This window comes from Patiria miniata, unplaced genomic scaffold (assembly GCF_015706575.1).
Source record: "Patiria miniata isolate m_02_andy unplaced genomic scaffold, ASM1570657v1 HiC_scaffold_1, whole genome shotgun sequence".
NCBI classification, from domain to species: Eukaryota; Metazoa; Echinodermata; class Asteroidea; order Valvatida; family Asterinidae; genus Patiria; species Patiria miniata.
Genome location: NW_024037047.1, coordinates 2,886,192 through 2,902,321, shown reverse-complemented (window position 1 = coordinate 2,902,321; position 16,130 = coordinate 2,886,192). Strand labels below are relative to the sequence as shown.

At 42.5% G+C, this 16,130-nt stretch overlaps 2 protein-coding genes across 2 annotated transcripts; both read left to right on the top strand.

Annotated features, from left to right (window-relative positions):
* Window positions 1–750: 750 nt before the first annotated feature.
* Window positions 751–3,104, top strand: LOC119726265 (monocarboxylate transporter 13-like). The gene is made up of 4 exons (XM_038197935.1): window positions 751–1,116; window positions 1,677–1,820; window positions 2,529–3,058; window positions 3,090–3,104. Exons 1-4 carry the CDS (start codon window positions 891–893, stop codon window positions 3,102–3,104), a joined length of 915 nt encoding a protein of 304 aa, XP_038053863.1. The 5' UTR covers window positions 751–890.
* Window positions 3,057–4,496, top strand: LOC119721432. Its single transcript, XM_038191746.1, has 2 exons — window positions 3,057–3,392; window positions 4,088–4,496. Exons 1-2 carry the CDS (start codon window positions 3,113–3,115, stop codon window positions 4,204–4,206), a joined length of 399 nt encoding a protein of 132 aa, XP_038047674.1. The 5' UTR covers window positions 3,057–3,112; the 3' UTR covers window positions 4,207–4,496.
* The last annotated feature ends 11,634 nt before the right edge of the window (window positions 4,497–16,130 follow it).

The following is a 16,130-nucleotide window of genomic DNA, read 5'->3' as shown; positions in this document are numbered from 1 at the left end:
ATTCCGCCCCGGCCCTTTAATAGGGTTAAAAGATATTTGTATGGTTGTTTATATCCTACTTTTAAATGTTCTTTCCGATTAACGTCATCTCGTTCAAAGCGCGTTTTGTAGCCCAATTGGGCTGTTCCAGGACCCAGTGTCCCTTTATTGGTATACCCCACCTGCAAAGTAACAGAAGGGGATATTGTCTGTAAAGTTATAATGCTTCTTTCATAGTGGGACATAAAAACAATAATAAATAAATTTAAAAAAAAGCAGCTCCTGTTCGTGACATTGACGTGTATCTATATTAGGCCGATTGAGATACACGGGTTGATTGTCACGGACCAAGGGCGGATCCGGGGGGGGGGGCCAAAGGGGGTCCATGCCCCCCCCCCCCCCCCCCCAAAAAAAAGGAGACCAATTTTTTTTTTTTTTTTTATCTGACATCGCAATAAAGGCAGGCAATGAGTACACCATAATCTTTTCCTCAAAAAAACATTGGTTAAAGTGGTCAGAAATTGCCTCAGATCGCACCACAGAGCATCTAGAATCCAAAAAAAATTCGGGGCCCTTAAGCGGGCCAGGAACCCCACGCCGTAATTTTTTGGACCCACTTTTTTGGGGGTCCAAAAAAAATTTTGGCCCCCCAAAAAATTGTGTTCTGGATCTGCCCTTGTCACGGACCGGTGCTTCTTATTTTTTTCGTCACACTCTAAAAGAAGCACTGTTGCAAGACCGCCCACACAGTCTATCTGGCTGTGTGCACTGTGTAAAACTGTTGCCAAAGGATGTTTACGGTACGACATGCAATGCTTATCACAACCGCGTTCATACTATAATTTTCAAGTTTGCGCCATCTTGCATTTTTCCCGAGAAAGTTGTTTAACGATTGTCGGTTGCGCGTTACAATGGCGCTGCATCGAAGAAAGGGAGCCCGACGTGCGGACGAGACGACCGACGGCGGTCTTGCAAGCTGGCTGGTTGTTGTCAACACACTCATTTCTCTGGCGGTCTGGGGCGGTGTTAACAAAAGCTACGGGGTGATGTTCTTTGCCATCAGAGACGACTTTAGCACAAGCACGTGGATCATGGGATGGGTTGTGGCTGTCATGAGTTTTAGTGTTGATATGTTTTGTAAGTATATAGACCATAATGCAATCACGTAATCATAGTGTTGCAATAAAACCAGACCCTACAAAGACTGCATTACAGGAATGATTAGGTTCGACAGACGATTATGCTAAATGTTTTTTTCGACCAAAAATAAGACTTTTACAGTCTGACGAAATGAAATGTTTCCTACATGTTCTTATTTCCCTCGGACTTCAACCTTGGGAAATACGACTTTCTTATGGTAACTCAAAGTTTCTTGGGTTGCATTGACATGCACTATTCACCTCATCACCAGTCTATAATGTGTAATAGTTTGATAAATATATCATTCCGTGTAATGTGCACTTTTCATGGGTTTGGATCATAAGTGCATGTACACACGCAAATGGAACTGATTCGTACGCATGATCAACGAGGGCAATGTCGTGAGCATTACTGAATCCTCGCATTGCAATCGGCACATGTCTAATACAGTTCATTGTGATGTAACGAGGCTAAACTTTGTCATTCAATTGAATGTTTTCATCTTTCTTCTTCATTTTTGTTTGCTTTGTTCCGGGTATTACTCGTAATATCCACAGCTCCTATCGTCAACCTTTTGGAGAGGAAATTCGGAACTCGACAACTGTTGGTTGTTGGTAGTTTAATGCTGAGCGTGGGCGTGATTATGGCATCACTGACTACACATCCATCTCAGATGGCGCTGTTGTCTGTCTTGGTAGTAGGTGAGTTTCAATTAGCCGTTGGCTTCATTCAAATAGCTGAACTATTCTGGAAAGATGTGCATTAGGCGTTGTTTCAATCTACACTGTGCACATTATGAGTTATCTCTTCAAATACTTATGATAAGTTGTTGAGAAGTTGGCTTTGTGAACGAAGCTTGATAAATTCATAGTAGGAACATTCAAAAGTTCAAAATGTTGTAGGTAATAATAAAACAAATGGGTACATATTGCGGATAACATTATAGCCAACGGCCGATCTTATTCTGTCTTACTTGGCCCGCATATAGGACAGCAATGTTGCCCTATATCCATAGTAATGCCTAAAATCTTTGGATAATTTGTGAACTATACGATCTCGCCATTTCAGGAACCAAGGTTCATATGAATTTACGTGAATTTTGATAATGTTATGCTATTGTGATATCAATTTTAAAACTAATATCTGTTTACTTTGTTTTAGACTTTTGAAATAAAGCTAGATGTAGTTGTTATTATACTTGGTCGACAGGGTATGTCAACTTGAGTACAACTTTATTGTGCCTGCGCCCACACAGTATTCGGTATTGCATTTACGTGTATGTTGATGTCATTTATACACTAATATTATATCGATTTGCAATCTTTGAAAATTATTGCACCTGTTTCAGGATATTCTTTCAGACTATAGTAATAACATAAATGTATTCCTATCATGATTTTGTTTTAAAGGGCCTGGGTTGGCCTGCTCTACCGTGGTATCCAGAGCATTGCTTGGTCGATGTTGGACCAGACGTTACTCTCTTGCATGTGCAATCGCCTACAATGGCATTCCGTTGAGCCTGCTCTTCTTTGGACCTGTGTCTCAGGCTCTTCTTGATGTGTACGGTTGGCGAGGGGCAATTATGATCATTGGAGCGATCACTGTGCATTTGGTGCTGATAAGCACTGCCTTAAAACTTCCACCTATCCAAGAATACGCCAGATTGCCGGGTAACAATTGCACCATCAAACAAACAACTTGTCAAAAATCAAAGTCGACACGAGCTGGAGCGACAGAACTGACGAGCCTCCGGCTTGACGACGCTGACAAAAATGAGCCTAGTTGTCTGCGTGGTGTCATTCGTGGTTTGGATCTGTCCCTGTTGGTGGAAGCTGATTTCCTCTGCTTGAGTTGGATGTCCTTCTGCGTGCGATTCGACTTAGAGGCCTGGATGATCTACTATGTCTCGCACGCTGGGGCCAAAGGCATCGCTATCAATGTGGCAGCTAACCTATGCATTGTGGCCGGAGTGTTTGCTATCCTGATCAAATTGATGGCTGGTGAGGTGGTCGACAGAGGTTTGGTCAGTAACGTCACTGCTATCTTCGCTACCCTAGCAGTGCATGCTGTGAGCTTCCTGGTAGATCCGTGGCTGATGTCTTCTCTACCGCTGGCAGTATCAACATCAAGCCTGATCGCTAGTGGTAGCTTAATGTACGCGCTGGTGGATCGCCAAGTGAGAGATGTATACGGAGCGGAGCGCATGGCAAGCTGTTTTGGCTTGATGAGCTTCCTGACTAGTCCTGCAAAGTTGCTGGGAGGATTTATGCCCGGTATGTAGATGGGATCTTATATCAAGATTGAATGAGTCAGCCGTGTGCATTCTACAAAACAGATACCCTATGGAACACAATGTGAAACACCCTTAATGCAATACCCCATAGAAAACTCTATTTGTTTCACCGAATGCAAAACCATCTGCAATACTTTATACAACAACAAAATACAAAAACCTTTAAAATAAAACCTTCGACGTTCCCATGCAATACCATTTGCAACACCCCATGTAACATTGTTTACATCAACAAATGCAATATCCCACGCATTATCCTCTGTAAAACCCAGTCAACACTATCCACAGAGCCATGTGCAACACACTGCACCCCCCCCCCCCCCCCCGTGCAACAACCGATGCAAAACCCTGCGCAACATCCCTTGCATCAGTCTATGCAGAACAGCCCATGCAGTACTCAATGCAACACCCTATACAACATTCTAACTGATACCCTATAAGCAATACCAAATACCATAACCGATGCAACACGCTAAGCACAACCCAATACAGCACCCCATTCAATATTCTATGGAACACCATGTTCAATACCCCCGTGCAAGACCCTGTACAGCACACTGGTTGTAGACGGTCGAAGTTATTTCGAATCTCGAAACAAGTTAAAGCATTACCCACCGCCTGCTCTGTTAAAAAAAAATAATATTTCAGATTATTGATTTGATATTTGTTGTATAGGTTGGATATACGACGCTACGGGAAGTTACGACAACGCTTTCATCATTCTCGGTTTGACTGGGTTGGCGGCTGCTGTTCCTTTGGCGATTAAGATTCACTACCATAAAGTGACGAGATAATCGTAGCAAGAACTTCGCCATGTATGATTTAAGTCCGATAGTTTTATTTTCCAGAGTAAGTTGTTCGGTGTTGTTTTAGTGTCATCAATATATTTTAAGGGGTGTATTGAATATTTTTGCAAGTGGCAAGTTGCCCCCTCCCCAGACTGGATATGCGCCACTTAAATGAAAATAGTTTGACCCACAATCCGACCAAACTCACTGGGCCCCCACCTCCCTGCTCCTGGCCAGTGATGTCCCTCATTGCGCGGTCTGCGGTCTGCGCTCAAGCGCGAGATGACAACGTTGACCAGGGAGCGTGAAAACCAGGGGAGGCTATGCTCATTCACCAAATGCAAAACCATGTGAAATACTTTATGCAACAAGAAATACAAAAACCGCCATAAAAAGCGGGCGTGCTTAATGTGACGTGTCCTAACCATTTTGGCCGGGATTCTAGACGGACCGGTGGCTTAATGATTACGAAATTCATTGGGCAGGCCTATAGTAAAGGGCATTAGGACTTAAGCGCATAAAGACTTCATGGTGATATTCGCTATAAGAATGGTTTTAATAATAATAATTATTATTAGAGCTGGTCCCAGAGCGCATGATATTCAAAATGGCTGTTTACTGAAAGTCCGCGATATGCTGGATTAAGTAATTCGTTAGTTTCAAGGGATACTTTTCTAGACTAATCTGGGCACTCTATTGATTCTATCACAAAGGCCCCATTCAATGGCGAAAGCATCGTGCTCGCTATAGTTCAGAAAATTGGCCCCGGGGGCAGTTCCTTTGTATCAATAGCGTGCACATTGGGTTCTCCCTTGAAGTGGGCCTCCTGCATGTACAGGGTAAGTAACAAAACAAAAACAAAAAACAGCCAAAAAAAAAAAAAAAAACGAAACCAAAATTTCGGGACCATTTTTTTAGTGAAGTTCTGCATATAGCACTTTTAAAATCTAGGATATGAAAGCCCAACTCAGAAGCTTTCTTTTAGTACAAGACTCGTTTAAATCACTCACGTCATTTTCAAGTTGCAGAATTTTAACTTAACACAACAATAATTTTAAAGTTCTGTCCACAGATCACAAAAAGGTAATTGTTAATTATTTCAGAAAAATGAAAACAAAAATCATATAGGGATGTGTGTGAATTGTTTTCGTTTTGCTAAAAGAACGCACACCTGTTTTTGTGATCCGTGGACAGAACTTTAAAGCGGTGGTTGTGTTTAAAATTCCGTAACTTGAAAATTGCATAAGTGATTTGAATGATTCTTGTACTACTACTAAAAGAACGTTGATGAATTGGGCTTTCATATCCTAGGTGTTCAAAGTGCTACATGCAGAACTTCACTAAAACAATGGTCCCGACATTTGAGTTTCGTTTCTTATCTTACTCGCCCTGTATTGCGTGCTCGGATGGCAATGAAGCCGAAGGCCGTAGGGCTTTCTTATGTTGCGAGGAATAAACGAATAAAATGTCCTCAATTCACAAATGCCTTTGCACTGACAGCCTCGTTTTTAGTGCTAATTTTGGGACTCGTCTTTGTGATTGCGCGGCTCGCAAGTGACAGTCATTCGGTCGGCCGGTCGGTCAGTGGGGCCAGCAAATCTGCTATTTCATAACTGCAAGAGTTGGTGGTGTGTTAATAATCCTTCCTCCCTTCCAAATTCCAAATTGTTTTTTTCTAAAAAGGGTACAGACTCAATGACGGCTTTCAGACTTCATGGAGAGAAAAAAAACACCAAAGGACAAACTGACAAACTCTTCAGACAAGCTGATGTTCTGTTTTAAGCGACTGTGTTTATATTTTGCAGCTATTTTGTGTAGCTTCACATGCAGTAACTTATTCAAGCTTGACATTTAAAACATTGTACTAACTAAGAATAGGATACTGGTGATTCAGACTTTTTACCTATTGCAACATAAGAACATAACGTTAAAGCAAAGTCTCTAATTATGTATTCATTGTTATGCTCTATAAAATACATTTCAATCAAATTATTGTGCTTGATATATATTTTTTTAAGTATATACACGAAGATATATTATAAAGACGAAGGACCTGTTGAACAAAATCATGTTTCCTTGTGAATCATATAATTGACCTTATCAGGACCCAGTCAAGTAATTTGTATCTCTCCACAACCTTCGTAATAGCTCTGCAACGCTTCGGCAGATGGGCGAGAAATTTGCTGAACTAAGCTAAATTTTATCATGGTCAATCTGGTATGAAAATCAACGGGCAAAAACCTAACTGTTCGACAGGGCAACTGATAGAAAAAAAGTTATCATGAATGAACTTCTTTTTGTACATTATTTTGAGATTGTCTTTATTTGAAATTTTATTTGAGGTCAAAAACAGGGATTCTGTGCCCGAACTTATTAAGTGTTCATTTCAAACTAGAAATAGTGGTCACGTGAACAACAACAATGCACGCCGGTAAAATTATTACAAATCATGGTAGTGCGCTCTAACAGAGAGTTTGGTGGCCGAAAGCTGTTTAAATTGATGACTCAAATAATTATTATTAAAAATAAGGAAAGAATTTTAAAACAATGTTGTTAACCAAAAAAGTGGCAACAATTTAGTAAGTAACCCTCCTGTGTTGGCCTTGAGTACTAGAATGACGTCATAAAGTGCACAGGCCTAACAATATTCCTATCAGATTTTATGAATATGGGCCAAGCCATGTGAACATTGGGATGGGTTTTTTTTCCTGAGAAGGACGCAAAATTAATCATTGGATCCTGATAGGTTAAAAACGAAAGCCCTTTTGTATTACACGGTAGATAATAAACATGCAACTCCCACTCTTCTTACTTAAGAAAATGATACAGGCAATTAAGCACTTACTTATTACAACATACCATGAATATTGTATATTTGTGGAATGATTCAAAGTACCCTTTTTACTCTTCTCCATCGGAAAGGATTTCATCGCCAGTGAAGAATATTTAAATATGTACATCCGTATACAATTTTGCACGACTTATCATTAACTAGAAATAACAGCGAAATTGGTTTCTGTACAATTATCAGAAGCTCATTAGTCATTAAACATTTTACTTTCCTCATTTCCTCGTAAGGGTCTACAATTCAGTCACAATTTTGCGCCATTATATTTACAAAGCTTTAAATTGTTACAAAGCTTTAAATTGTTGAATACATACGTAAACTGTATCTTCAGATTGAAAAGCATTATGCAACCAACTGGTTTGTTTTGTTTAGGCATGCGTTTCTTACAGTAACACACATTGTAAAAGAACGTTAGTGCGAATTGTTGTGTACTATTATTTATGCCTCTCGTGGTGCGCCATACCACACGGAGTGTCAGCGGTCAACGGCTGCTAACACAACAGCACTAATACCAGCCGCACTATTATAGAGTTTTGTGTTGTGCCATGCTGCAATCACGTTTTTAGTTCATAGTTTTTTTACAACGTGCAACAATAACTGTTTCTTCATCGCTTCTTGTTACCATGTTATTCAGAAGGATCTTTGTTCCTGCCACAGAGCAATGAACATTATGCAGTTATTTCACATCCTATTTGGAGAGGTATTTCACGCAGTAGTTACCGTTTTACCACTTCAAAATCGCTTCGTTGTTGTGTTTTCGTCGTCGTCCTTCGTCGACGCGTCGTCGGCATTTTAGTTACTTCGTCTTCGCATTTGCAACGTTGTCAACATTGTATAACCAACGAACTTAGCCTACTTGTAGGTCAGTTGCTGTCCTAATATTCGTTACAATTATGTTATGCTCTATGACAATAATTCCTCAGATTATTCTGAAGAAAATAAAATGTGTACTAGATTTTACGATAAAAGCAATGAGCATTGAAACGAAATTATTTTGTTTTCCTCGAATGTTTCCAATTAAACGAACAAATTATACGTACATCCCTTGTGTCATTTCACGTGTTTCATGATGAATTTATCATGATCCATTTTTTTTATTTGGATGCATGATGTGATTAGAAGCACAGTGGTTTGATATCTTAGAGACAATCTTCAGTATACACATCATTTACGCCATCTTTTCTGGCATTTGTACATGCCTGTCGAGATTCGTCACCGACCTTTTCGCACTGCACGTCTTTAAGTGCAGTGGTCATAGAACAGACCAATTGGGTTACAAAACGCGCTTTGAATGAAATGATATTAATCGGAAAGAACATTTAAAAGTAGGGAATAAACATCCACACAACTATCCTTTCAAAACTGGGCGTTTTTGTTTTATTCCTGTTTTATGCGTGCGTGAACGAATTTTGGGGTCCACTTTTGCGACCCCAATAAGTCGAGCTGTTTTGATGCTAGTTGTGATTTCATCCGTCAAGTGTTCGCATTTTGCGGACGTGTAAGAAACCATATTTGTTTGCGTTGGTGATTGGTCACCGCGCGCTGTTCGCGAGCATGGTGCTGCGTATATAGGCCTACATATCGTGCGTACATCGATTAAGTGATACGATCATTTACAAACACTTCACAACAACCTACATGTACCTTTTTTTCTAACAGGAAGCCAGACGGAATAATTTTATGAATTATTTAGTACAAAAAACGATATGCAAATCGAATACGCTTTTTCATAATACTTCGCTATAGGCTACTTAAATGATAATGCAGTCTGTTCTTCTTAATCTTTATATTGCCATTTTCATCTGTGTTTTGGTGGCTTTAGGTGGCGATTTTCTTTTATTCATGAGATAAGCAAAAAGTAGAAACTGAAGTATTACAGCTCGTTTAGCATCAACAATTCCTAGATTTTGGAATATTTGCAGTGGTTGGTCTGAACAAGATTTATTAGGAGAGTTTTTTGTTTGTTCACAATTTGAAGTGTTCGACATGTTCACACAACGTGCAACGGTTCAAACAGGAAACGGGGAAGTGTCAGTCGTGAAATGGCTAAACCCCCTCCTGTCCACGCAACAATGTTTATTATTTCCTAAAGCCCAGTGAATACCGTTTTCTCTCAATATAACAAATCTTGATTCATCGCTTTTTTTTTTTGTTAAGCTTTGACGGAAACGCTCCATCTACATTCCCTTTCCCACATGAATGATTTTTGGATTCCAACTCCCATCCTTTTTGAAAACCATAAATCCACCTCTGTGAGGTCACAAAACTGCAATGTAAAATTTAATTTATGGTGGTTAACTGTCAATATTCGTTATCATGCTTTATCAATCAGTGGTGTGAGAGGAAAAAAGAAGAGTTGTCACTGTGCAGGGGTAGAGCCCTAGGCCTCTTGAAACCTGTATAAGAAGGTTTTTGTTTCCATTTTGACTTGTCTACATTTTACTCTGTCTGTCGATTAACATAAGCCCACATATCTTGCTCGGATGGGCAAGGGAGCCCATCCGCAATTTTTTTGAGTATTTTGGCTAGTTCAGGCACCGTCTTGTTGTTGACGTTCTCGATCGAGGTCACCAGCGTGTACACGTCGATGGGTATTGCAACGACACTGGATACCACACCGACGATGGCCAGGCATCGACCGGCGGTCGAGGCCGCCTTGAACGCCGCCTGACCGGCTGCCTTCCCAGCGTTGGCTGCCTTCGCAACGTTGGCTGCCTTCCCAACGTTGGCTGCCTTGGCGCCCAATCCTGCTATCCCTCCCATTGTCCCAAGCCCATGCCCTAACGCAGTTACAGTCCTCAGTCCTGGACTGTTCAATACTGTGAGCTTCTTCCCGGTGTTGGTTAGTTTCAGTTTCTGCAAAGCATCCACGAATCTGCCATATTCTTTTTTGTCATCTTCGAGTGCTTTTTGAGCACCCGTCTCAACTTTGTCGGAGGTGAATGTCTCCGCTACATTGCTCCCGACTGTGATCAGTCCGCCGGCGACTCCAATGCCTGCCCCGATGGTTACTATAGGGATAGCCGCTCCGAAGGTTAACAACGACGTTGCGAAACCAAAAATGGAAACAACAGAACCCACAATTCCGGCTGCACTCCCAACAATCTATTCAGAACGAAGAAATGAAACAAACATATTGAAAAGGCTCTATCTGGTAGGTATATATATAGTGACGAAAGAACACGTTAAATACTCAACGTTGGGAACAGTATGCGATGCCAGTGGTAAGAAATCTGAGGCATACACAACGGCTGGGCGATGTTCAAGAACTGGAAGCAGTGATGCTGCCATTTCCTGGACGTCACGTCACTCAAACTGTGACACAAAAAAAAAACAGTTCCTTGCATTCGTCTCGCCTTAGATTATACCGGTCTAGTGATGGATCTGTGATTGACTTTTGATTAAAGGCTCGCCCAGTTACAACTCCGTGTCTTAACCCTCTATTTCATTCTTACAATGAAAGGATGCAAATTGACAACCCTCCATTTGAATCTCAAAATAGAAGGATACAAATTGACAACCCTCCATTTGAATCTCAGAATGCAAAGATGCGAATTGACAACCCCTATTTGAATCTAAAAATAGAATGATGCGAATGGATTACCCTTTATTTCAATCTTAGAATGAAAGGATGCGGATATCCTACTTGACAAAAATGTAGGATTAAATTATCCGTTATCTGCAGTTAACAATGTTTCTATAGAAAGATACAGGTCTAAAAACGTTAAGACCGGTGACAATTACGACGTACGTACTTTGGCTGGTTGCACATTCTTGTGGCGTTTTTCCTTATCCGCCGCCAACTCTTGCAATCTTTCTTTCGTAATCGGACGTTGACGTACAAACCGCTTTATTGCATTGCTCACATTCTTCTTAGCTTCGTTCGCGGCTGTTGAAGAATTGTTGTTTGTGTAATTATTCACATGAGTGATAAAGGTCTCAAAAACGCTTCTTAGTGAGTCGACGAAGGGACCTGGAATGTTAGTAGAGTTATGAATGTTAACAGAGTTATCAGAGTAAAGGCCTGGGACACATTTCATGGCACTGCCTAATAACCGTTAGCGAATAATCCTACTGACACTCCAAAAACTGTGCTTATCAACAAAACACAAGCTTGTTATCGCTTTGTAAAAAATGTCAGAAGCTGTTAAACACTAGGTGTCCAATTCGCGACCATTAATGTTTAATTGTTAAACACTATCCACCAATAATCTAGACATGTTTAGTATTTAAAAATGTTCACAAGCTAATAGCAAGAAAGCGTACGGAAAGGTATTTACGGAAGCGTAGAAGGGCCACGAGAAATTAAAAAATCGAGTTACTATCTCGCCGCGGTGAGTTACTATCTCGCCGCGGCGAGCTTCTATCTCGCCGCGGCGAGCTACTATCTCGCCGCGGCGAGCTACTATCTCGCCGCGGCGAGCTACGGGGGAATTAAGTTGAAGAAAAATGTGTCCAAAAATTTCCGCCACAAATTAAATATGAAAAAAATGGGGAAGGGTTGCACATTAGTTGTTGAGTTTTGTGGGTGGTAAATTCAATAGCTGCCTTTTTAGCGACGTCACTATAAAGAGGGAGGGGCATGGCCCCGTTGGCCCCCCCGCCCCTCCCCCTATAATCTGAGGTCAGTTTGTTGGGCCTCACCCCCACTTTGCCACTTTTTGCATCCGTTTTTCCCAAACCAACATAAATGTCATATCTGTAATTTATTGGTATCATTTTACTTATTTTGTTGTCTGGAAGCAATTTCAAAAAAGTTTCTGTAGCTATATGATAATTCGTTAAGTTGAACCCGTATGGCCAACATGCCTGGGCTGCACTAAAAACGTGAAAAAAAATGTACAAACCAGTCCATTTTTTCTATGGACAGATTGGACACGATTGGGAGAGTAGGGCATGGCCCCGGGAGGGAGGATCGTGGGGGGAGGGAGGTGGGTTCATGTTCGCCCCCCCCCCCTAAAAAAAATATCTCATGCCTATAATATATAGGCCTATTCATTCAGCAAATGTAACGATTGTGCACTTTGTGACTAAAGCATGAAACTTCGCATGTTGGTTATTCATGCCACAAAGAAAATTTTCAAATGTAGGGACATTTCATATATGACCTCTGGTTAATACCTTTGAGAGGTCAATGAACTTTACATACATTATTTATACTAATTGGTCTTGAAAACACCACTTTCCTATGACCTCAGTCTATGTCATAGGTCTTCAGGCAATGGAAATAATGATCAGATGTGAAAAAAAAAATCATAGTTGACCTCCGGTGACCTTTCAGAGGTCAATGACATATATATACAGTATTTGTAGTAATTTATAAGATAAGCACTTTAAACCCCAACTTTTTCAAAACCCAATTGTAAAAGTTAGGTGTTCATGCTATGAAAAGCATTTTCCTATGAAGGGCATTTCATATTTGACCTCTGGTGACCTTTAAGAGGTCAATGAACTTTTTATGCCCTGTTGCCAGAGTGCGCTCGAATAATGCTGGTCAGATTTTTGAAAGGCCCCCCCCCCCTTGCCACAGACTGACATCGTTGAAAGCAAGTTCACATCTTTTACCAATTTGAAATTACAAGCACTTTGGGTTTCAACCAGAATAAGGGTAACGTGATTTTGTACCTAATAGTTGTTGCTGCTGCTGCTGTTGCTGCTGTTGTTGATGTTGCTGTTGTTGATGTTGCTGTTGTTGTTGCTGCTGCTGTTGTTGTTGTTGTTGCTGCTGTTGTTGTTGTTGTTGTTGTTGCGGCAGTTGCGGCAGTTGCTGCTGCTGCTGCCTCTGCTGCTGCCTGCCACCAGAATAATGAAAACTGTTAGCCCCAAACGCGCAAAAGCTGTGTGTGTAGGTGTGGGTGTGTGTGTGGGTGTGTGTGGGGGGGGTATGTAGGATACAACATCCGTAACACAGACTGTTCGTAAACAGTTGACCTTGAGTGCGTTCGATTACTTCCCCCGCACTTACTCTTGCAAGTGCGACAACGTTCGATTTACCTTTCCCGTGACTTATCGCGCTCACTCGAGTCTGGCCCAATTAACCGACTTGCCGAGCCGGTTACTTGGGTAAGTATCTCACAAGGCCATGCAATATGCATGGCTGCCAACGTGACGTTCGGCGGGTGCCGCACCTCATTAAGCCGTGTCAATAGCTACGGCTATATTTTAGCGCGTCCCCGCGTATTTTCAATGAGTGTGAACCTAGACCTAGCTCTAGACAGTTGATTCGGATGCAGCCTGTGTCATGTCAAAGCTCAACTTTCAGGATCTTGCTTTACGCAAAACTGTTCGTTGATTCAGCTCCACTGCGCATATATACTGTGTCCCTGTAGTGTCCCCGTGCATTTCTCAGGTCTTCATAGTCTGCCCTGAGTGAGAGAGCGCATGTGAAAGATCATAACGTTATAGACTACCTCAACTAACGTTATAGACTACCAGGTTTACATTTCTGGCCTTCAGTTAGACGTCTCGCAGACGATATCCCAGCCAGCACGCCCAAGTGGGCCCCATGTGGATTATGGTTGGGTTTGATGGGCTTCTAGTGGGCTTTGGCTTCAAATGGGCTGCCCACGTGGGTTCAGTGTAGGGTGACGATTGGTTTATCCGTGGTCTGGTCATTAAATGGGCAAAGTATATGGGTCCAATATGGGGACTTGGTGGGCTACGTGGGCTGTCTCTGATCTGGGGTTTGAAAGGGCTTGCCCAAGTGGGTCCTGAGTGGGGTATAGTTGGGCGCGGTGGGCTGTATATTGAGTAGGCAAATAGTGGGCTTTCCCATGCAAAACCTATGTGGGATAACGGTGGGTTTTCAGTGGGTTGGGCTTTCAATGGGCAGGGTATATGGGTCCAATGTGGGGATCGGGTGGGCTCAGCGAGCTATGTACTGGGGTTTGATAGGGCTTTATTGCCCCAGTGGGTCCTTTGCGGGGTATAGTTGGGCGCGGTCGGCTGTATATTGAGTGGGAACATAGTGAGCTGGCCATATAAAACCTATGTGGGATGAGGGTTGGTTTTCAGTGGGCTGGGAATTAAACGGGCAAGGTATATGGGTCCAATGTGGGGAACTGGTGGGCTACGTGGGCTGTCCATATGTACTGGGTTGGCCCAAGTGGGCCTTGTGTGGGTATAGCTGGGCGCGGTGGGCTGTACACGGAAACCTTTCCACCACACACTCACGTTCGTGCCCTTTGACTCCCATCATATGGTATTTTGAGATGGGGTCGCTGATACACTTGACCTTACATACCACAGAAAACCGTTACTGTGTGGCTGGTACATTTGAATTCAGCTAGAGACGGAGAATGCATGAGTACATCGTTCTTGCAAGAAAACAGTAGTTATTCATAAAGTCACAGTACCAAACTATATGTCAAGATGTAACTCGTATATCAACATGAAATCTATTCCTCCTGTATATAGTGCACGTCTTTTGCTGAATCCCGGCCACATTGTTTGGCATAAAATACTAAAGGAATGGATGTCATGGATTAATCCTGCCGTGCTGTTTGTTGATGTAACCGGTAAGTTTGTATTGACTTGTGTTTTCTAATATATCTTATGATATATCTTATGAACATGTGTCCATGTTTTCTACGTCCATGGTGTGTCCATTTGTACATGGACCTTTTAACATTTATATAACGTCAATTTTTACATTGAGGTTTTTTTATTTTTGATATGATGTAAGACTCTGCAAGAATGTTGACTCGGTCTATCGCCTGTCATATTTGTTCAACCATGCAGCTTATTATTGCGGAAGTAAACCTGTTGTTATTGGTAACTGACCAAATGAGATATATATATATAGAACTTCGGAAAGTCAGAATTATAAAGCAGAACAGTAAGTATGGCTCCTGGTATCAGTCTTGAGGATCTTCTTCTTTCGTTTGAGGCAGCAGAAAGTCAAGCTATTCCATCCAGTTGTCTATTAAAGCCATGTTCTTGTTTGTTCACAGACAATGGCGAGGTCCACCGTGTCAGCTGTGGTGGGGGGGGGGGGCAAGTGCAGCGCATTCGTTGATGATGTGCTGTGCTGTCTGCTGTGGTGCTCCACAAACGCAGGCTGCTGATGGGCGTAGGCCCCAACGAAATATGCTGGCATTGGACCGGCCGACTCCTGTACGCAAGCCGTTCAGGATGACCCATTCCGTTCGAGGAAGGTCTGAGCCTTTCGGGTCTGTACAGGACACAAAGAAGTGAAATCGGACAATAGCTGTTCGGGTCATCAGCAGCCTTGTTTGGTTTCAGCAATGCAATGACAGTGGCTTTCCGCCAAATCTTGGGTATAGACTGGCCGGCAAGGCAGGAGGAGTAGAATTCTTGGAGCCAGGCTAGACATCTGGGACCACAGTGTTTCAGGATTTCTGGAGGGATGTTGTCAGGATCGTGAGCTTTCCCGCATTTCAGTTGGGAAATGGCAGCAGAGAGTTCTGCAAGGGAGAATGAAGATGACTTGTGTCCATCAACGCCTTGTGCTTTCCATAGGTTTATGGTCTCCTATTTCACAGTGCGGGCGTGATTCTTGTCTGCATCTTTGAAGTGTCCATTGGCGAGGAGTTGCTGAGCGATGGAGTTAGCAGTGACAGTTCAGTGCTTGGGGCGAGTACTTCTGCCAGTAAGACGGTTGAAGGTTTTCCAGGCTATTCTACTGGAGTGGGCGAAGTCGATTCCCTGGACTGTCTTTTCCCAACGATCTCTGCGCTTTTTGTCAAGGCAGTTTGTCAGGTCTGTAGCCTTCGTAGCTGCATCCTCGCCTGGTTCAGCTTGCGGAAAGGCGTCGTAGCATGCATCACCCTCTTCATCCCATGCAGGGATGTTTCATCGACGGTGTGTCCACGAGGAATAGCCTTCTTCGCCGCCTCGATGAGAAGTCTGCAGGGGGCTGAGTAGGCTGTACCTAGGTAGTTGGGGGTGGGGTAGTGTATTCTAGCGGACAGTTTGTTTTCCGTAGTTACCAGTAGTAGACGGCGCTACCGCCGCCGGCGGAGTGCCTCCGGCGGCGCGCACCTGGCCTGGTTTAGGGTCTGGGCCGGCGCGCGCTCCGGAAATAGGTTGTTGTAAATAGATCACTTCAATTGGATTCTTT